This window comes from Bombina bombina, chromosome 9 (assembly GCF_027579735.1).
Source record: "Bombina bombina isolate aBomBom1 chromosome 9, aBomBom1.pri, whole genome shotgun sequence".
NCBI classification, from domain to species: Eukaryota; Metazoa; Chordata; class Amphibia; order Anura; family Bombinatoridae; genus Bombina; species Bombina bombina.
The window spans coordinates 178,113,136-178,134,970 of NC_069507.1; the positions used below are offsets into that span (position 1 = coordinate 178,113,136).

General features: G+C 39.7%; 1 protein-coding gene across 1 annotated transcript in view; it reads left to right on the forward strand.

Annotated features, from left to right (window-relative positions):
• Positions 1–21,835, forward strand: part of LOC128640482 (RRP12-like protein) — a gene marked incomplete at its 3' end in the record, with an annotated part of 160,986 nt that overhangs the window by 21,927 nt on the left and 117,224 nt on the right. The window contains 6 exon segments of the mRNA XM_053692960.1: positions 176–264; positions 3,821–3,912; positions 16,898–17,009; positions 18,919–19,019; positions 20,458–20,572; positions 20,692–20,834. Of these exon segments, the coding sequence (XP_053548935.1) occupies positions 176–264; positions 3,821–3,912; positions 16,898–17,009; positions 18,919–19,019; positions 20,458–20,572; positions 20,692–20,834 (652 nt within the window).

The window sequence follows — 21,835 nt, forward strand, 5'->3', positions numbered from 1 at the left end:
ATAATATTATACTTTACATGTACAATGTAAAAGAGAATTTTCTAGTATCTGTAGAAGTTCATCCTTACAAATTCCTTTCACTATATTATAATTATTGTAGGTTAATTCACACATTCATACAGTTTCATGTTTCTGTGGGTTAATTTGTTTTATCGTTATCTGCGTTAACTCACAGCATGTGCAATGCCAAGCGTTTCACGCTCTCTTCAGTTCAAGTTCAAACACCTCTGCGCTGACGCTGAGCTTAATGCCCAGATCATAACAGTGAGTAGACAAAACATGCAATGATTTTGATAAGTGGTTTTTATGAACTTTGTTTTTGTCATTTTCTTTTAAATGTATTTTTCTTGAACATTGTTCAAATGTTAATAATTTGTTCTGCATTTTTATAGCAGGTTGTGACTATAATGGTTTCCTTTGCATAGGGATATTAAATAGTAAATATGTAGACATAATGATGTATTTAAAGCAATTCATTTAGTTTTTCTGTAAAGTAATCGGCACCACCATGTTTAAACTTGTTTTCTTTTTACAAAAATCATAAAAGGAAAACCAAATAAAGTTCTGAATAAAGGATATGTCTGTGTCCTCTGGATGAGTTTTTCAGCTTGTTAGCATTCCTCAGTGAGATCCCTAAAAAAGGAAACAGAAAATTGCAACATAGTGTGAATCTGTAATGGCACTTTGAGGAAGTAGTTGTTTTGTAACAAATGACTACTCACCTTTGTTGGAGCTTTCCACTAAGCTCAAGGATATGCGCACTCCCACTTTATACTGATGGGAAAACAGTACACTAGGCAAAACTTGGATACAAATTTATTTTAAAATATATAAAGCGTCACACTAAGCCTTGATAACACCACAATGTAAGGGTACAAAAGCAGATATGCTGTAATAAATGCTTCAAATCGCCAAACTTGCAAAGAGGTAAATGGATCAAGCAGGAGTGTGACCGCCGAAACCAAAAAACCCTCTTTAGTAGCAAGACAGTAGCGCTAAGCTCCAGGTGTCCTGGGCTAGTGTAGAGACGTGATAAAACTCAATATAGAACAGTTTCAAGTTCCGATGTACGTTTCGCAGGTATGCGAACCTGCGAAAAGTACGTCGGAACTGAACTGTTCTATATTGAGTTTTATCAGTCTCTACACTAGCCAGGACACCTGGGGGCTTAGCGCTACTGTCTTGCTAATAAGAGGTTTTGGTTTGCGGCGGTCACACCTCCTGCTGATCCATTTACTCTTTGCAAGTTTGGCGATTTGAAGCATTTATCTCAGCATATCTGCTTTTGTACCCTTACATTGTGGTGTTATCAAGGCTTATGTGACGCTTTTATATATTTTAAAATAACTTTGTATCCAAGTTTTGCTAGTGTACTGTTTTCCCCCCCTCACACGTATAAAGTGGGAGTGCGCATATCCTTGTGCTTAGTGGAAAAGCTCAACAATGTGAGTAGTCATTTGTTACAAAACAACTACTTCCTCAAAGTGCCATTACAGATTCACACTATGTTGCAATTTTCTGTTTCCTTTTTTATGGGATCTCACTGAGGAATGCTAACAAGCTGAAAACTCATCCAGAGACACAGACATATCTTTATTCAGAACTTTATTTGGTTTTCCTTTTATGATTTTTGTTATCACATTTATTTCACATTTTTTTTTCTTTGTGATATTTGGTATATTTATTGTAATTGTTTTCTTTTTACCTCTTTTCTTTTCTGCAGGGGGCAATAAGTGAGTCTGCAATCCAGGCTGTCTGGAAACTCAGTTAGATAATTACTTTAAAGGGACACTGAAACCCAAATTTTTTCTTTCGTGATTCAGATAGAGCATGACATTTTAAGCAACTTTCTAATCTTACTCCCTATTATCAAATTTTTCATAATTTCTCTTGGGTATCTTTATTTGAAATGCAAGAATGTAAGTTTAAATGCGGCCCATTTTTGGTGAACAACCTAGGTTGTCCTTGCTGATTGGTGGATAATTCATCCACCAATCAAAATGCTGTCCAGAGGTCCTGAATCAAGAAAAAAGCCTTGATGCCTTTTTCAAATAAAGATATCAAGAGATATGAAGAAACATTGATAATTAGATAATTGATAATTAGAAAGTTGCTTAAAATTGCATGCTCTACCTGAATCACAAAGAAAAATTTGGGTTCAGTGTCCCTTTAAAGTAAATGTAAAGTTTAATGAATCAGTGCCCGGTATCCTAAAAATACTCTTAAAAACAGGGGCACTTTCATTCATTAAACTTTACAATGAAGCTTCTTTTTAAAAATACCTTTGTTTTATGGAAAGCAGATCGGCGACCCTCCGCCCACAGCTCCTACTGTAGTTACAAGATCTATGACTAATTTGGCTTCCTCCAATCGCTGCGTGTCCCCCTTTGGCGTCCAGCTCATGAGGCACACAACGACTAGAGGAAGCTGGAGTCGTCATCGCTGTGCTAACTTCAGCAGGAGCTGCGGGCGGAGGATCGCTGGTCTGTTTTCCATAAAACAAAGGTAAGTATTTAAAAAAAGAAGCTTCATTGTAATTTTTAGTGAATAAAAGTGCCCTGTTTTTAAGAGTATTTTTAGTTACCAGGCACTTATTCATTAAACTTTACATTCACTTTAACAAACTTATGTTCCACACAGTTTTGTTTGCACTAGATATGTGCATACCTCCAAATGCAGAAGTAACATTGAAAATATAAGTGTAAGATTTAGTTTCTATAAAGTGCAAAAAAAGCTGTGTGGTATCTCTTTTTGATCACTTAATTCCTGTTTTACATTTGTCCTTTAATTATAGTCAGCTGGTGAAACAGATAAGGGTCATCTTAAGTTCAAACATGGCAGCACCATTATGTATAGAAACTCAGTGGACCTGAGTAGTAGCGTGCTACTGGGAGCTAACTGAACACATCGGGTGAGCAAATGACATGACATGTGTAGCCACCAATCAGCAGCTCCTGAGCCTACTTAGGTATCCTTTTTAACAAGGGATTCCAAAAGAGAAAAACTAATTTAAAAATAGAAGTAAATGGGAAAGTTGTTTAAAATCACATGCTCTATCTGAATCATGGAAGAAAAAAATTGTTTTCATGTCCGTTTCAGTTCAAACCATGGCAGCACCTATTACTTTATAGAAACACTTTACTTTAAAATGTGCATGGGGGCATTTCAATTTGAAAAAACTTTTTTGCAATTTACTTTAATCTGCAAAAATGCTTGTAGTAAAAGTTACTGTTTTTCTGTGGCATACGCAAATATCCTATGAGGGACGTGCACTGTGCCTGCTAAGATAGTCAGCTGTGCGTTGTATAAAACAAATGAATTCTACAGAAACAATACACACAACCGGCAGCTAACGGAGCAGGCATGTTGTTTATTGGTGCATTGGCTCTCACAGAATATGTACGTATGCCGCAAAAAAACAGTAATAACTTTTATTAGAAGCATTTTTGCTGATGAAAGTATATTGCAAAAATACTTATTTCAAATTGAAATGCACATTTAATTTTTTGACTTTTTATCCCTATAAACAAGTTACTTTATAGGAAAAGAGGACAGAATAAATAATGAAAGTATATTGTAAGTTTAACTACACATAACTAAATATTTTATTACATTATCATACTCTGTAATACCCCTTTAACCCAACTATGCAGGCTTTGTTATTAAATGGTTTCAAAAAGTAGTTATGTAAAGAAGTATTAGCTAAGATTTCTTTTTATAACTTATTTGTAATTGTTATCAAAATATAGTACATATATATATATATATATATATATATGATTGAACTAGTGAAAATAAGTTCTTTTTTTTGTATTGACAGGCTCTGTATGATTACCTGCCCAGTGAGAATGACCTTCAGCCTCTGTTGGCATGGCTAACCGTCATGGAGAAAGCTCACATCAACTTAGCAAAGTAACACTGAGATTTGTGAAGTTCATATTTCATTTGTAGGATTTTCAAGTAAAAAAGTAGTATTCTTTTGTAGAGCCTGTGAGCTTGGGTAATGACCAGTAACGTGCCAGGAAACAAAAAGGGGTGTAGTTGTTGAGACAAGTGATCTTGCCATGTACAATGAATAAAATACTTGCACATTTTAGTAACCATCAAACATTAAAGGGATATTCTGGTCAAGATTTAAATGCACATATATAAATTACAACTTTGAATAGAAACACATTTGAAATATATATGTATTGGTAAAAATGCTTCTAGTAAAAGTTATCACTGGTTTAGTGTTAACATTTTTCTCTGCATGTGAGGCATAGCTAGATATTTCCAGTGCACCAGCATTTTAAATACTGCAGCTGCTCAGAGCACCAGTGGGGCTTGTATCATGTCAGCAATTAACAAATTGAGTCATTAGATGGGACCGGCACCTTAGGCTCTCTGAGAGCTGTGTTTAAAATGCTTGTGCATACTTAAATACACTTTTTAAACAGCTATAGCTTTTATTAGAACAATTTTTGCTAATTTATATTACAAAAATGCTTCTATTCAAAACTGAAATGCGTCCATGTGGATCCCAATTTTGGCTGTAATGTCCCTTTTAAGAATGTTTTTTTTTTTTTTTTCCCCCTTCTAGTACTTTTTTTTTAGCACAGTGTTTTGTTAGTGAAGTTCATTAAATAACTAACGTGAGTGTGTTGTGGCAGTAGCACTGTGCAAAAGGAGATTGGTTTAGCATTTCATATTGACACCTCACACATGCACCTGGTATGCTGATTATTCAGCACTTGCAGTACCTATCTCAATGTTTAAAAGAATAATTAAAAAAAAAACTAAAGCAACTTTTTTATTGCAAAGTCTGTCCAAAATCTATTAAAGGGGAAAGTAAATAAAAAATGAAACTTTTATCGTTGATTAGAGCATATAATTTTAAGAGACTTTTCAGTTTACTTCTATTATCAAATACACTTTGTTCTTTTGGAATCCTTTGTTAAAATGCATACTTAGATAGGCTCAGGAGCAGCAATGCACTACTAGGAGCTTAGCTGGTGTTCACTGGTGTTTTTCTTCTGTTATGTGTGATCAGTCCACGGGTCATCATTACTTCTGGGATATAACTCCTCCCCAACAGGAAATGCAAGAGGATTCACCCAGCAGAGCTGCATATAGCTCCTCCCCTCTACGTCAGTCCCAGTCATTCTCTTGCACCCAACGACTAGATAGGATGTGTGAGAGGACTATGGTGATTATACTTAGTTTTTATGACTTCAATCAAAAGTTTGTTATTTTAAAATAGCACCGGAGCGTGTTATTATTTCTCTGGCAGAGTTTGAGGAAGAATCTGTCAGAGTTTTTTACTATGATTTTAACCGGAGTAGTTAAGATCATATTGCTGTTCTCGGCCATCTGAGGGAGGTAAAGGCTTCAGATCAGGGGACAGCGGGCAGATGAATCTGCATTGAGGTATGTAGCAGTTTTTATTTTCTGAATGGAATTGATGAGAAAATCCTGCCATACCGTTAAAATGACATGTATGTATACACTTCAGTATTCTGGGGATGGTATTTCACCGGAACTACTCTGTTAAAGGTCACTAATCCTTTTTAATAACTATTTATCATGTTAAACGTTTTTGCTGGAATGTAGAATCGTTTACATTGCTGAGGTACTGTGTGAATAAATATTTGGGCATTATTTTCCACTTGGCAGTTTTTTTGCTTTAATTGTGACAGTTTCGTTTCTCTTCACTGCTGTGTGGGAGAGGGAGGGGCCGTTTTTGGCGCTCTTTGCTACGCATCAAAAAATACCAGTCAGTTACTTTTATATTTCCTGCATGATCCGGTTCATCTCTGATAGATCTCAGGGGTCTTCAAACTTCTTTGAAGGGAGGTAAATTCTCTCAGCAGAGCTGTGAGAATTCTTATAGTGACTGTGAATAAAAACGTTGCTTTGTATTTTTTATGTCAAATTTTATTATTGTTATTTTACTAATGGGAACAAACCTTTGCTAAAAGTTTTGTTATTTTAAAGTTTGATGCGATAACTGTGTTTCAGTTCATTATTTCAACTGTCATTTAATCGTTAGTACCTCTTTGAGGCACAGTACGTTTTTTGCTAAAAAAGATTATAACCAAGTTGTAAGTTTTTTGCTAGTGTGTTAAACATGTCTGACTCAGAGGAAGATATCTGTGTCATTTGTTCCAATGCCAAGGTGGAGCCCAATAGAAATTTATGTACTAACTGTATTGATGCTACTTTAAATAAAAGTCAATCTGTACAATGTGAACAAATTTCACCAAACAGCGAGGGGAGAGTTATGCCGACTAACTCGCCTCACGCGGCAGTACCTGCATCTCCCGCCCGGGAGGTGCGTGATATTTTGGCGCCTAGTACATCTGGGCGGCCATTACAGATAACATTACAAGATATGGCTACTGTTATGACTGAAGTTTTGTCTAAATTACCAGAACTAAGAGGCAAGCGTGATCACTCTGGGGTGAGAACAGAGTGCGCTGACAATGCTAGGGCCATGTCTGATACTGCGTCACAGCTCGCAGAGCATGAGGACGGAGAGCTTCATTCTGTGGGTGACGGTTCTGATCCAAACAGATTGGACTCAGATATTTCAAATTTTAAATTTAAATTGGAGAACCTCCGTGTATTACTAGGGGAGGTCTTAGCAGCTCTCAACGATTGTAACACTGTTGCAATACCAGAGAAACTGTGTAGGTTGGATAAATACTTTGCGGTACCGGCGAGTACTGACGTTTTTCCTATACCTAAGAGACTAACTGAAATTGTTACTAAGGAGTGGGATAGACCCGGTGTGCCGTTCTCACCCCCTCCAATATTTAGAAAGATGTTTCCAATAGACGCCACCACTCGGGACTTATGGCAAACGGTCCCCAAGGTGGAGGGAGCAGTTTCTACTTTAGCTAAGCGTACCACTATCCCGGTGGAGGATAGCTGTGCTTTCTCAGATCCAATGGATAAAAAATTAGAGGGTTACCTTAAGAAAATGTTTGTTCAACAAGGTTTTATATTACAACCCCTTGCATGTATCGCGCCGATTACGGCTGCGGCAGCATTTTGGATTGAGTCGCTTGAAGAGAACCTTAGTTCATCTACGCTAGACGACATTACGGACAGGCTTAGAGTCCTTAAACTAGCTAATTCCTTCATTTCGGAGGCCGTAGTACATTTAACCAAACTTACGGCTAAGAACTCAGGATTCGCCATACAGGCACGTAGGGCGCTGTGGCTAAAATCCTGGTCAGCTGATGTTACTTCTAAGTCCAAATTACTTAATATACCTTTCAAGGGGCAGTCTTTATTTGGGCCCGGTTTGAAAGAGATTATCGCTGACATTACAGGAGGTAAGGGCCACGCCCTACCTCAAGACAAAGCCAAAGCTAAGGCTAGACAGTCTAATTTTCGTCCCTTTCGGAACTTCAAAACAGGAGCAGCATCAACCTCCACTGCACCAAAACAGGAAGGAGCTGTTGCTCGTTACAGGCAAGGCTGGAAGCCTAACCAGTCCTGGAACAAGAGCAAGCAGGCCAGGAAACCTGCTGCTGCCCCAAAGACAGCATGAACCGAGAGCCCCCGATCCGGGACCGGATCTAGTGGGGGGCAGACTCTCTCTCTTCGCCCAGGCCTGGGCAAGAGATGTTCAGGATCCCTGGGCACTAGAGATCATATCTCAGGGATACCTTCTAGACTTCAAATTATCTCCCCCAAGAGGGAGATTTCATCTGTCAAGGTTGTCAACAAACCAGATAAAGAAAGAAGCGTTTCTACGCTGCGTACAAGATCTGTTAATAATGGGAGTGATCCATCCCGTTCCGCGGTCGGAACAAGGACAAGGGTTCTACTCAAACCTGTTTGTGGTTCCCAAAAAAGAGGGAACTTTCAGGCCAATCTTAGATTTAAAGATTCTAAACAAATTCCTAAGAGTTCCATCGTTCAAAATGGAAACTATTCGGACAATCTTACCCATGATCCAAGAGGGTCAGTACATGACCACAGTGGATTTAAAGGATGCTTACCTTCACATACCGATCCACAAAGATCATCACCGGTATCTAAGGTTTGCCTTCTTAGACAGGCACTACCAGTTTGTAGCTCTTCCATTCGGATTGGCTACGGCTCCAAGAATCTTCACAAAGGTTCTGGGTGCCCTTCTGGCGGTACTAAGACCGCGAGGGATTTCGGTAGCTCCATACCTAGACGACATTCTAATACAAGCTTCAAGCTTTCAAACTGCCAAGTCTCATACAGAGTTAGTTCTGGCATTTCTAAGGTCGCATGGATGGAAAGTGAACGAAAAGAAGAGTTCTCTTTTTCCTCTCACAAGAGTTCCATTCTTGGGGACTCTTATAGATTCTGTAGAAATGAAGATTTACCTGACAGAGGACAGGTTAACAAAGCTTCAAAATGCATGCCGTGTCCTTCATTCCATTCAACACCCGTCAGTAGCTCAATGCATGGAGGTGATCGGCTTAATGGTAGCGGCAATGGACATAGTACCTTTTGCACGCCTACACCTCAGACCTCTGCAATTATGCATGCTAAGTCAGTGGAATGGGGATTACTCAGATTTGTCCCCTACTCTGAATCTGAATCAAGAGACCAGAAATTCTCTTCTATGGTGGCTTCATCGGCCACACCTGTCCAGGGGGATGCCATTCAGCAGACCAGACTGGACAATTGTAACAACAGACGCCAGCCTACTAGGTTGGGGCGCTGTCTGGAATTCTCTGAAGGCTCAGGGACTATGGAATCAGGAGGAGAGTCTCCTTCCAATAAACATTCTGGAATTGAGAGCAGTTCTCAATGCCCTTCTAGCTTGGCCCCAATTAACAACTCGGGGGTTCATCAGGTTTCAGTCGGACAACATCACGACTGTAGCTTACATCAACCATCAGGGAGGGACAAGAAGCTCCCTAGCAATGGTGGAAGTATCAAAGATAATTCGCTGGGCAGAGTCTCACTCTTGCCACCTGTCAGCAATCCACATCCCGGGAGTGGAGAACTGGGAGGCGGATTTCTTGAGTCGCCAGACTTTTCATCCGGGGGAGTGGGAACTTCATCCGGAGGTCTTTGCCCAAATACTTCGACGTTGGGGCAAACCAGAGATAGATCTCATGGCGTCTCGCCAGAACGCCAAACTTCCTCGCTACGGGTCCAGATCCAGGGATCCGGGAGCGGTTCTGATAGATGCTTTGACAGCACCTTGGAACTTCGGGATGGCTTATGTGTTTCCACCCTTTCCGCTGCTTCCTCGATTGATTGCCAAAATCAAGCAGGAGAGAGCATCAGTGATTCTAATAGCGCCTGCATGGCCACGCAGGACTTGGTATGCAGATCTAGTGGACATGTCATCCTGTCCGCCTTGGTCTCTACCTCTAAGACAGGACCTTCTGATACAGGGTCCATTCAAACATCAAAATCTAACTTCTCTGAAGCTGACTGCTTGGAAATTGAACGTTTGATTTTATCAAAACGTGGTTTTCTCCAACATAGGTGTGTCCGGTCCACGGCGTCATCCTTACTTGTGGGATATTCTCTTCCCCAACAGGAAATGGCAAAGAGCCCAGCAAAGCTGGTCACATGATCCCTCCTAGGCTCCGCCTACCCTAGTCATTCTCTTTGCCGTTGTACAGGCAACATCTCCACGGTGATGGCTTAGAGTTTTTTAGTGTTTAACTGTAGTTTTTATTATTCAATCAAGAGTTTGTTATTTTAAAATAGTGCTGGTATGTACTATTTACTCAGAAACAGAAAAGAGATGAAGATTTCTGTTTGTATGAGGAAAATGATTTTAGCACCGTAACTAAAATCCATGGCTGTTCCACACAGGACTGTTGAGAGCAATTAACTTCAGTTGGGGGAACAGTGTGCAGTCTCTTACTGCTTGAGGTATGACACATTCTAACAAGACGATGTAATGCTGGAAGCTGTCATTTTCCCTATGGGATCCGGTAAGCCATGTTTATTAAGATAGTAAATAAGGGCTTCACAAGGGCTTATTAAGACTGTAGACTTTTTCTGGGCTAAATCGATTCATTATTAACACATATTTAGCCTTGAGGAATCATTTATTCTGGGTATTTTGATATGATTATATCGGCAGGCACTGTTTTTGACACCTTATTCTTTAGGGGCTTTCCCTAATCATAGTCAGAGCCTCATTTTCGCGCCGGTATGGCGCACTTGTTTTTGAGGACAGCATGGCATGCAGCTGCATGTGTGTGGAGCTCTGATACATAGAAAGGTCTTTCTGAAGGCATCATTTGGTATCGTATTCCCCTTTGGGCTTGGTTGGGTCTCAGCAAAGCAGATTCCAGGGACTGTAAAGGGGTTAAATATAAAAACGGCTCCGGTTCCGTTATTTTAAGGGTTAAAGCTTCCAAATTTGGTGTGCAATACTTTTAAGGCTTTAAGACACTGTGGTGAAATTTTGGTGAATTTTGAACAATTCCTTCATACTTTTTCGCAATTGCAGTAATAAAGTGTGTTTAGTTTAAAATTTAAAGTGACAGTAACGGTTTTATTTTAAAACGTTTTTTGTGCTTTGTTATCAAGTTTATGCCTGTTTAACATGTCTGAACTACCAGATAGATTGTGTTCTGACTGTGGGGAAACCAAGGTTCCTTCTCATTTAACTATATGTATTTTATGTCATAAAAAAATTTAGTAAAAATGATGCCCAAGATGATTCCTCAAGTGAGGGGAGTAAGCATGGTACTGCATCATCCCCTCCTTCGTCTACACCAGTCTTGCCCATACAGGAGGCCCCTAGTACATCTAGTGCGCCAATACTCCTTACTATGCAACATTTAACGGCTGTAATGGATAATTCTATCAAAAACATTTTAGCCAATATGCCCACTTATCAGTGAAAGCGCGACTGCTCTGTTTTAGAAAATTCTGTAGAGCATGAGAACGCTGATGATATGGTTTCTGAAGGGCCCCTACACCAGTCTGAGGGGGCCAGGGAGGTTTTGTCTGAGGGAGAAATTTCAGATTCAGGAAACATTTCTCAACAAGCTGAACCTGATGTGATTACTTTTAAATTTAAGTTGGAACATCTCCGCGCTCTGCTTAAGGAGGTGTTATCCAATTTGGATGATTGTGATTATCTGGTCATTCCAGAACCACTATGTAAAATGGAAAAGTTCTTAGAGGCCCCGGGGCCCCCCGAAGCTTTTCCTATATCCAAGCGGGTGGCGTACATTGTTAGTACAGAATGGGACAGGCCCGGTATACCTTTAGTACCTCCCCCCATATTTATAAAATTGTTTTCCTATAGTCGACACCAGAAAGGACTGATGGCAGACAGTCCCCAAGGTCGAGGGGGCGGTTTCTACTCTACACAAGCGCGCCACTATACCCATAGAAGATAGTTGTGCTTTCCAAGATCCTATGGATAAAAAATTAGAAGGTCTGCTAAAGATGTTTGTTCAGCAAGGTTCCCTTCTACAACCAATTGCATGCATTGTCCCTGTCACTGCAGCCGCGTGTTTCTAGTTTGATGAGCTAGGAAAGGCGATTATTAGTAATTCTTCTTCTTATGAGGAGATTATGGACAGAATTCGTGCTCTTAAATTGGCTAATTCTTTCACCCTAGACGCCACCTTGCAATTGGCTAGGTTAGCGGCGAAAAAATTCTGGGTTTGCTATTGTGGCGCAGAGCGCTTTGGTTAAAATCTTGGGCAGCGGATGCGTCTTCCAAGAACAAATTGCTTGACATTCCTTTCAAGGGGAAAACACTCTTTGGCCCTGACTTGAAAGAGATTATCTCTGATATCACTGGGGGCAAGGGCCACGCCCTTCCTCAGGATAGGTCTTTTCAAGACCAAAAATAAACCTAAGTTTCGTCCCTTTCGCAGAAACGGATCAGCCCCAAGGGCTACGTCCTCTAAGCAGGAAGGTAATACTTCTCAAGCCAATCCAGCCTGGAGACCTATGCAAGGCTGGAACAAAGGAAAGCAGGCCAGGAAACCTGCCACTGCTACCAAGACAGCATGAAATGCGGGCCCCCGATCCGGGACCGGATCTGGTGGGGGGCAGACTCTCTCTCTTCGCTCAGGCTGGGGCAAGAGATGTTCTGGACCCTTGGGCGCTAGAAATAGTCTCCCAAGGTTATTCTCTGGAGTTCAAGGGGCTTCCTCCAAAGGGGAGGTTCCACAGGTCTCAGTTGTCTTCAGACCACATAAGAAGACAGGCATTCTTACATTGGGTAGAAGACCTGCTAAAAATGGGAGTGATTCATCCTGTTCCATTAGGAGAACAAGGGATGGGGTTCTACTCCAATCTGTTCATAGTTCCCAAAAAAGAGGGAACGTTCAGACCAATCTTAGATCTCAAGATCTTGAACAAGTTTCTCAAGGTTCCATCGTTCAAGATGGAAACCATTCGAACACTTCTTCCTTCCATCCAGGAAGGTCAATTCATGACCAAGGTGGATTTCAAGGATGCGTATCTACATATTCCTATCCACAAGGAACATCATCGGTTCCTAAGGTTTGAATTCCTGGACAAGCATTTCCAGTTCGTGGCGTTTTCTTTCGGATTAGCCACTGCTCCTAGGATTTTCTCATAGGTACTAGGGTCCCTTCTGGCGGTGCTAAGACCAAGGGGCATTGCTGTAGTACCTTACTTGGACGACATTCTGATTCGAGCGTCGTCCCTTCCTCAAGTAAAGGCTCACACGGACATTGTCCTGGCCTTTCTCAGATCTCACGGATGGAAAGTGAACGTGGAAAAGAGTTCTCTATCTCCGTCAACGAGGGTTCCCTTCTTGGGAACTATAATAGACTCCTTAGAAATGAGGATTTTTCTGACAGAAGCCAGAAAAACAAAACTTCTAGACTCTTGTCGGATACTTCATTCCGTTCCTCTTCCTTCCATAGCGCAGTGCATGGAAGTGATAGGTTTGATGGTAGCGGCAATGGACATAGTTCCTTTTGTGCGCATTCATCTAAGACCATTACAACTGTTCCTGCTCAGTCAGTGGAATGGGGACTATTCAGACTTGTCTCCGAAGATACAAGTAAATCAGAGGACCAGAGACTCATTCCGTTGGTGGCTGTCCCTGGACAACCTGTCACAAGGGATGACCTTCCGCAGACCAGAGTGGGTCATTGTCACGACCGACGCCAGTCTGATGGGCTGGGGCGCGGTCTGGGGATCCCTGAAAGCTCAGGGTCTTTGGTCTCGGGTAGAATCTCTTCTACCGATAAATATTCTGGAACTGAGAGCGATATTCAATGCTCTCAAAGCTTGGCCTCAGCTAGCGAGGGCCAAGTTCATACATCAACCATCAGGGGGGAACAAGGAGTTCCCTAGCGATGGAAGAAGTGACCAAAATCATTCTATGGGCGGAGTCTCACTCCTGCCACCTGTCTGCTATCCACATCCCAGGAGTGGAAAATTGGGAAGCGGATTTTCTGAGTCGTCAGACATTGCATCCGGGGGAGTGGGAACTCCATCCGGAAATCTTTGCCCAAGTCACTCAACCGTGGGGCATTCCAGACATGGATCTGATGGCCTCTCGTCAGAACTTCAGAGTTCCTTACTACGGGTACAGATCCAGGGATCCCAAGGCGGCTCTAGTGGATGCACTAGTAGCACCTTGGACCTTCAAACTAGCTTATGTGTTCCCGCCGTTTCCTCTCATCCCCAGGCTGGTAGCCAGGATCAATCAGGAGAGGGCGTCGGTGATTTTGATAGCTCCTGCGTGGCCACGCAGGACTTGGTATGCAGATCTGGTGAATATGTCATCGGCTCCACCATGGAAGCTACCTTTGAGACGAGACCTTCTTGTTCTAGGTCCGTTCGACCCACTCCAGCTGACTGCTTGGAGATTGAACGCTTGATCTTATCAAAGCGAGGGTTCTCAGATTCTGTTATTAATACTCTTGTTCAGGCCTGAAAGCCTGTAACCAGAAAATTACCACATAATTTGGTATATCTGTTGGTGTGAATCTGCAGGATTCCCTTGGGACAAGGTTAAGATTCCTAAGAGTCTATCCTTCCTTCGAGAAGGATTGGAAAAAGGATTATCTGCAAGTTCCTTGATGGGACAGATTTCTGCCTTGTCTGTGTTACTTCACAAAAAGCTGGCAGCTGTGCCAGATGTTCTAGCCTTTGTTCAGGCTCTGGTTAGAATCAAGCCTGTTTACAAAATTTTGACTCCTCCTTGGAGTCTCAACCTAGTTCTTTCAGTTCTTCAGGGGGTTCCGTTTGAACCCTTACATTCCGTTGATATTAAGTTATTATCTTGGAAAGTTTTGTTTTTGGTTGCAATTTCTTCTGCTAGAAGAGTTTCAGAATTATCTGCTCTGCAGTGTTCTTCTCCTTATCTGGTGTTCCATGCAGATAAGGTGGTTTTGCGTACTAAACCTGGTTTTCTTCCAAAAGTTGTTTCTAACAAAGACATTAACCAGGAGATAGTTGTGCCTTCTTTGTGTCCTAATCCAGTTTCAAAGAAGGAACGTTTGTTGCACAACTTGGATGTAGTTCGTGCTCTCAAATTTTACTTAGCAGCTACTAAGGTTTTCAGACAAACTTTGTCTTTGTTTGTTGTTTATTCTGGTAAACGGAGAGGTCAAAAAGCAACTTCTACCTCTCTCTCCTTCTGGATTAAAAGCATTATCCGATTGGCTTATGAGACTGCCGGACGGCAGCCTCCTGAAAGAATCACAGCTCACTCCACTAGGGCTGTGGCTTCCACATGGGCCTTCAAGAACGAGGCTTCTGTTGATCAGATATGTAAGGCAGCGACTTGGTCTTCACTGCACACTTTTTCTAAATTTTACAAATTTGATACTTTTGCTTCTTCTGAGGCTATTTTTGGGAGAAAGGTTTTGCAAGCCGTGGTGCCTTCCATTTAGGTGACCTGATTTGCTCCCTCCCTTCATCCGTGTCCTAAAGCTTTGGTATTGGTTCCCACAAGTAAGGATGACGCCGTGGACCGGACACACCTATGTTGGAGAAAACAGAATTTATGTTTACCTGATAAATTACTTTCTCCAACGGTGTGTCCGGTCCACGGCCCGCCCTGGTTTTTTTAATCAGGTCTGATAATTTATTTTCTTTAACTACAGTCACCACGGTAACATATGGTTTCTCCTATGCAAATATTCCTCCTTAACGTCGGTCGAATGACTGGGGTAGGCGGAGCCTAGGAGGGATCATGTGACCAGCTTTGCTGGGCTCTTTGCCATTTCCTGTTGGGGAAGAGAATATCCCACAAGTAAGGATGACGCCGTGGACCGGACACACCGTTGGAGAAAGTAATTTATCAGGTAAACATAAATTCTGTTTTTCTGAGTCGGTTATTGATACCCTGATACAGGCTAGGAAGCCTGTTACCAGAAAGATTTACCATAAAATATGGCGTAAATACCTATACTGGTGCGAATCCAAACATTACTCATGGAGTAAGGTTAGGATCTCTAGGATATTGTCCTTTCTACAAGAAGGGTTAGAAAAGGGTTTATCAGCTAGTTCATTAAAGGGACAGATTTCAGCTCTGTCCATCTTGTTACACAGGCGTCTGTCAGAAAATCCAGACGTCCAGGCTTTTTGTCAGGCTTTAGCTAGGATCAAGCCTGTGTTTAAAGCTGTTGCTCCGCCATGGAGTTTAAACTTAGTTCTTAACGTTTTACAGGGTGTTCCATTTGAACCCCTTCATTCCATTGATATAAAATTGTTATCTTGGAAAGTTCTGTTTTTAATGGCTATTTCCTCGGCTCGAAGAGTCTCTGAGTTATCAGCCTTACATTGTGATTCTCCTTATCTGATTTTTCACTCAGACAAGGTAGTTCTGCGTACTAAACCTGGGTTCTTACCTAAGGTGGTCACTAACAGGAATATCAATCAAGAGATTGTTGTTCCATCCTTGTGTCCAAATCCTTCTTCAAAGAAGGAACGTCTTCTACACAATCTGGATGTAGTTCGTGCCCTCAAGTTCTACTTGCAGGCAACTAAAGATTTTCGCCAAACTTCTTCCCTGTTTGTCGTTTATTCTGGACAGAGGAGAGGTCAAAAAGCTTCTGCTACCTCTCTCTCTTTTTGGCTTCGTAGCATAATACGTTTAGCCTATGAGACTGCTGGTCAGCAGCCTCCTGAAAGAATTACAGCTCACTCCACTAGAGCTGTGGCTTCCACTTGGGCCTTTAAGAATGAGGCTTCTGTTGAACAGATTTGCAAGGCTGCAACTTGGTCTTCGCTTCATACTTTTTCCAAATTTTACAAATTTGACACTTTTGCTTCTTCGGAGGCTATTTTTGGGAGAAAGGTTCTTCAGGCAGTGGTTCCTTCTATATAATGAGCCTGCCTATCCCTCCCGTCATCCGTGTACTTTTGCTTTGGTATTGGTATCCCAGAAGTAATGATGACCCGTGGACTGATCACACATAACAGAAGAAAACATAATTTATGCTTACCTGATAAATTCCTTTCTTCTGTTGTGTGATCAGTCCACGGCCCGCCCTGTTTTAAGGCAGGTAAATATCTTTTAAATTATACTCCAGTCACCACTTCACCCTTGGTTACTCCTTTCTCGTTGATTCTTGGTCGAATGACTGGGACTGACGTAGAGGGGAGGAGCTATATGCAGCTCTGCTGGGTGAATCCTCTTGCATTTCCTGTTGGGGAGGAGTTATATCCCAGAAGTAATGATGACCCGTGGACTGATCACACAACAGAAGAAAGGAATTTATCAGGTAAGCATAAATTATGTTTTTTTAGCTAGGTCACAGTAGTGCACTGCTGCTGTGGAGCGGATTTTAAAGCCTTTATATAGAGCATTTTATTATTGCACTGTTGCTTGTATATAACGCAACATTTTATTTGTGCATGTCTCTTTAAAACGAACAATGTTCTTGTAATGTGAATACTCCATGTTACACTTTCTGCTTTGTTTCTTCCTTAAATTAAGGTTGCAGAGCGGGCTGTGTTTCGGTCACCTCCCCCGTCTTTTTTCAACATCCATGAACTGTTTCTTGTCTTCTCACCAGCAAGTTGTGTCTGCAGCTGCACAGACCTTGAAGGTATGTACTCAGATTGTGTGTTGTGGTGCCTGGGGAAAAAGTGTTAGAGGAATCCTGTCTCATATGATGTGTGACGTCTTCATCTGCATAAGGTTTGTGCTCTTTATTTCTAAAAGCAGTTTAATTTTTTATCTTAAGGCTTATTTTTCAAATGTGCATATACATAACTAATTCTTGGTTGAAAGCTAAACCTAGGTTAACTCATGCTAATTTCTAAGCCCTGGGAAGGTTGCCTCTTATCTCACTGCATTTTGACTGTTTTTTTTTTACAGCTAAGCTAGTTCATGTGTGTCATATAGATAACATTGTGCTCGCTCGTGTATAGTTATTTGATTGATGTATGCTACATGATTATGGTCATTTGACCGAAACGTCATGGTGGTTTGCTTTTATGTCTATACTTCAATAAATATTTACTTCATTTGGATAAAAAGGGTGCTGCTGTATTTCTTGGATTTGGATTACAGAAAATGCGGCAAATGATTGTAAATTGCAAAGCTTTTTTTTCTACAAATAATTAAAAATGTTATATTGCAATCACAAGTACAAGTGTGTACTGAACCTTTGAAGTGTGATAACCGCACAAGAGGTTACTGTAATTTGGAAATTTTATATCTAATTGCTGGTAGGGAGATTATAAAATCTGATCTGGTACTTGACTAATTCATACTGCATCATCTTTAGTAGAGACAGCTGATTAATAGCATACATATAGATTACACTGGCATTTTGCAGGCACTTAAAGGGACAGTACACTGTAAAATAGTTTTTCTATTAATGTATATTAAATGACTTGTTATACCAACTGCAGAGTATAAAATATTTGAGAAATTCTATTTTCATGCTTATTTGTGTATATGAAGTAGCTGATTTTGTGCTTTGAAACCACAGCCTATTACAATGGGTTGAACTTAAAGGTGATATCAGATCTCATTATGTTCTAAGTTTGTGTACACAGACTGGCTTCCTTGTCTTTTATTTGTCTGGAACACCAAAGCTCAATACATAGAGAGAACAATGAAAAATGATCATTTTATTACTTAACTATCCTGCATCCCACTGAGAGTGTAATCTCTTCTGCTGGCTGTGTATACTTAGACTATTCAATAGCCTATACTCCAGTATTAATTTGTTCAGTATAGGTGGCGATACCACAGGCTAAATCAGCTATTTCAAATGCTGAAATAGGAGTAAAGGAGCTACTTGTAACCAATTTAATACACTCTAGCAGGTTAAAAGGATCATTGGGAATAATTTAAAGGGTAGAATTTTTTTGGGTGAACTGTCCCTTTAACAATGGATTGTTTTATAATACACTGACTGAATATTGCAACAAAGCACTCTGCTTTTGTTATTTGAAATGTGTGTAATGTGTTTTGGTGTAGCCCTTGGAAAGGAAATTTTGTAACTGTAGCATTTATTCCATTAAAGCGTCATGAAACCCACAATGTATTCTTTCATGATTTAGATATCATTTTAAACAACTTTCTAATTTGCTTTTAATATCAAATTATCTTTGTTCTCTTGGTAACCGTTGTTGAAAAGCAGGGGCATAAATTCAGGAGCGTGCATTGTCTGGAGCACTATATGGCAGCAGTTTTGCAAGAATGTTATACAATTGCAAGAGCACTAGATGGCAGCACTGTTTCCTGCAATGTAGTGCTCCAGATGCCTACCTAGGTATCTCTCCAACAAAGAATACAATGGGAACAAAGGAAATTTGATAACAAAAGTAAATTGGAAACTTTTTAAACATTGTATGCTCTGCCTGAATCACCAAAGAACATTTTTGGGTTTCATATCCTTTTAAATAATAATTTTGCTTCTTTTCACAATACATATTTTACTGTTAAGTTTTTCGGAGTAAAGAGTCGATTGAATTAGACTAATAGACTTTTTTTTCTTTCAGTCTCTCCTTACAGAATGCATTACACCTAACATAGCTGACACTGAATCTGTTTCTTCATCTCCAACATCTGGAATTGCTGGTCACATCTGTAAAATGTTTAGGTGAGCAACTATGCAAAATGAGCATTTTATGCAAAGATGAAAACATTATTTGATGTTGCGACAGAGGTGTGCGGTTAACGACAAACAATGTCACATTATAGAGTGTGAGATAAAAAGCTGAATAAATTTTGTATGATGAGAAGATAATGTGACAACAGGGCATTTCATTTCAGGATATTTTGTATATTATTTAGTATTAAATTACCCAAATTATTTTGGTTTTCAGGCGCATTGAATTTTTCCCACCATATAATTTGTCTTTTTAAATTGCTTATTACACTGCTGAATAAAGCAACATTTTATTTCCATGCATGTATAGCTTCTTCCTTGATAACCAGTAGAGCTATAAGAGTTGTTTATCAGCCATCTTTTTACTTTAAACTTTTTTTTTTTTTTTTTTTATATATAGAATTAAGTACACGTTTTAATGCTGTGGTTTATGTTCATGATCGTTTTAAAGTATAATTTCTCTTTAAATTTCAGTACTAAGTAGAAATTAGAAACTTAGTCTGTGCTTCCCCAAAATGCTGCACCAAATCATAAGTGGGGAAATATCTCTGGTGCTTTAGTAAAATTTTTCTAGATCTGTTTTAATCTGATTTAAAAAAACAAAACAAAGTATGAATACATTTCATACTGTGTTCTTGTTTTTGTGATTGTTAGTGTTACTTGAGTGTTATATCTTCTGATCTAATGGTAAACAAAATACCAAACCAAGCTAGGAAAACTATAAACCATATAAGTGATTTCCATTTTAAATGTCATATGTGCTGTAATTTTGGCTTAAAGGGACAGTCTACACCAGAAATGTTATTGTTTTAAAAGATAGATAATCCCTTTATTACCCATTCCCCAGTTTTGCATCACCAACACAGTTATATTAATATACTTTTAACCTCTGTGATTATCTTGTATCTAAGCCTCTGCAAACTGCCCCTTTATTTCGGTTCTTTTGACAGACTTGCAGTCTAGCCAATCAGTGCCCGCTCCCAGATAACTTCACGTGCACAAGCACAGTGTTATCTATATGAAATACGTGAACTAACACGCTCTAGTGGTGAAAAACTGTTAAAATGCAATCTGAAAGAGGTGGGCTTCAAGGTCTAAGAAATTAGCATATGAACCTCCTAGGTTAAGCTTTCAACTAAGAATACCAAGAGAACAAAGCAAAATTGGTGTTAAAAGTAAATTGGAAAATTGTTTAAAATTACATGCTCTATCTGAATCATGAAAGTTTATTTTGGCCTAGACTGCCCCTTTTAACCTTGGTCTAAAAATGATCCTATGCCCTTAAAAAAAATATTTTCACGTATAAAAAAATATGTAAACTGATATAAATTGCTTGACAATTATTCATGATCTATAAATGATTTTAGCATAGAATGCTTGGGCTAACTTTAGATTTACAAGATCTAGCTTATGTCTTTTATGATTGTAGAGTTGTTGAAGAGGGTTTATCGTACAAGTTCCATTCTTCCTGGGCCTTTGTCCTGCAAGTTCTAAAGACATTTTTTGAGGTTGCTGGAAAGAAGTGCCACCCATTTATGAAAAAGGTTTGTAATCATTACCAATATGTAGTCCTCGTTAATTATGTTTTTTCTTGGCTATCCTTCTGCATTATTTAAGCATTCATGTCGAACAAAGGCCACTTACTTACCATTTTATATTTTAGTGTTTGCAGTCTCTTGCTGACCTGCGGGTTTCTGCTCATTTCCCACACACTGCAGAACTGGATCAGGCTGTGGGTGCAGCAGTAGCAAGTATGGGACCTGAGGTTGTCTTAAAAGCCATTCCACTTCAGATTGATGGCAAAGAGTAAGAATATGTTTTACTGTATGCATTGATTTAAAGGGACACAAAACCCCATATTTTTTTCTTTCATGACTCTGATAGAGCATGCAACTTTAAGCTACTTTCTAATTTCCTCCTATTATACATTTGTCTTCGTTCTTGCTACCTTTATTTGAAAAAGCAGGAATGTAAGCATAGGAGCCGGCCCATTTTTGGTTCAGCACCTGGGTAGAGCTTGCTTATTGTTGGCTACATTTAGACACCAGTTAGTAAGTGCTACCCAGGTTCTGAACCAAAAATGAGCCGGCTCCTATGCTTACATTCCTGCTTTTTCAAATAAAGGTAGCAAGAACGAAGACAAATGTATAATTGGAGGAAATTAGAACGTTGCTTACAATTGCATGCTCTGTTTGAATTATGAAAGAAAAAAATTGAGTTTTGTCCCTTTATGAATTTGTGAGAATCTTTTGTTAGATTTTCTTTTTTAAAATAGGATTTTGGTACAGAACTACTACACAAATATGTATGTTTGATTCACGTTTATTAAGTGTTAGGTAATCAAACTACCGATATTGTAGGGTTAAAATAGTGTCTAGTCCTACAAACAAAAGCACCTACATAAGGTATCAGAATATCACACAAAGAGGATTACAGGAGTAGTAAATCTTAAAAGGACATTTTAGATTAATGTTTAAGCAATAAATCAATGTAAATACTTTCCCTATTATATATTATGTAGCGAAATCATGAATAAAGCTGTTGAAGTATTAAAAAAACAAACCCCTAAACCAAAAATAAACTTAAAAATGTCAAAATTAAACGTTCCTTATTAAAATAGAGCATACTATTTTAAAGTACTTTCAAATTTACTTCTGTTATAAAATTTGCTTTGTTCTCTTGATATCTTTTTATTGAAGAGTAAAACTAGGTAGGATCTGGAGTGTGCACGTGTCTTTAGTACGGCAGCAGTGATTTGCAACATTATTTGTAGCTTTGGTATACAATGTTGCAAAACACTGCTGCCA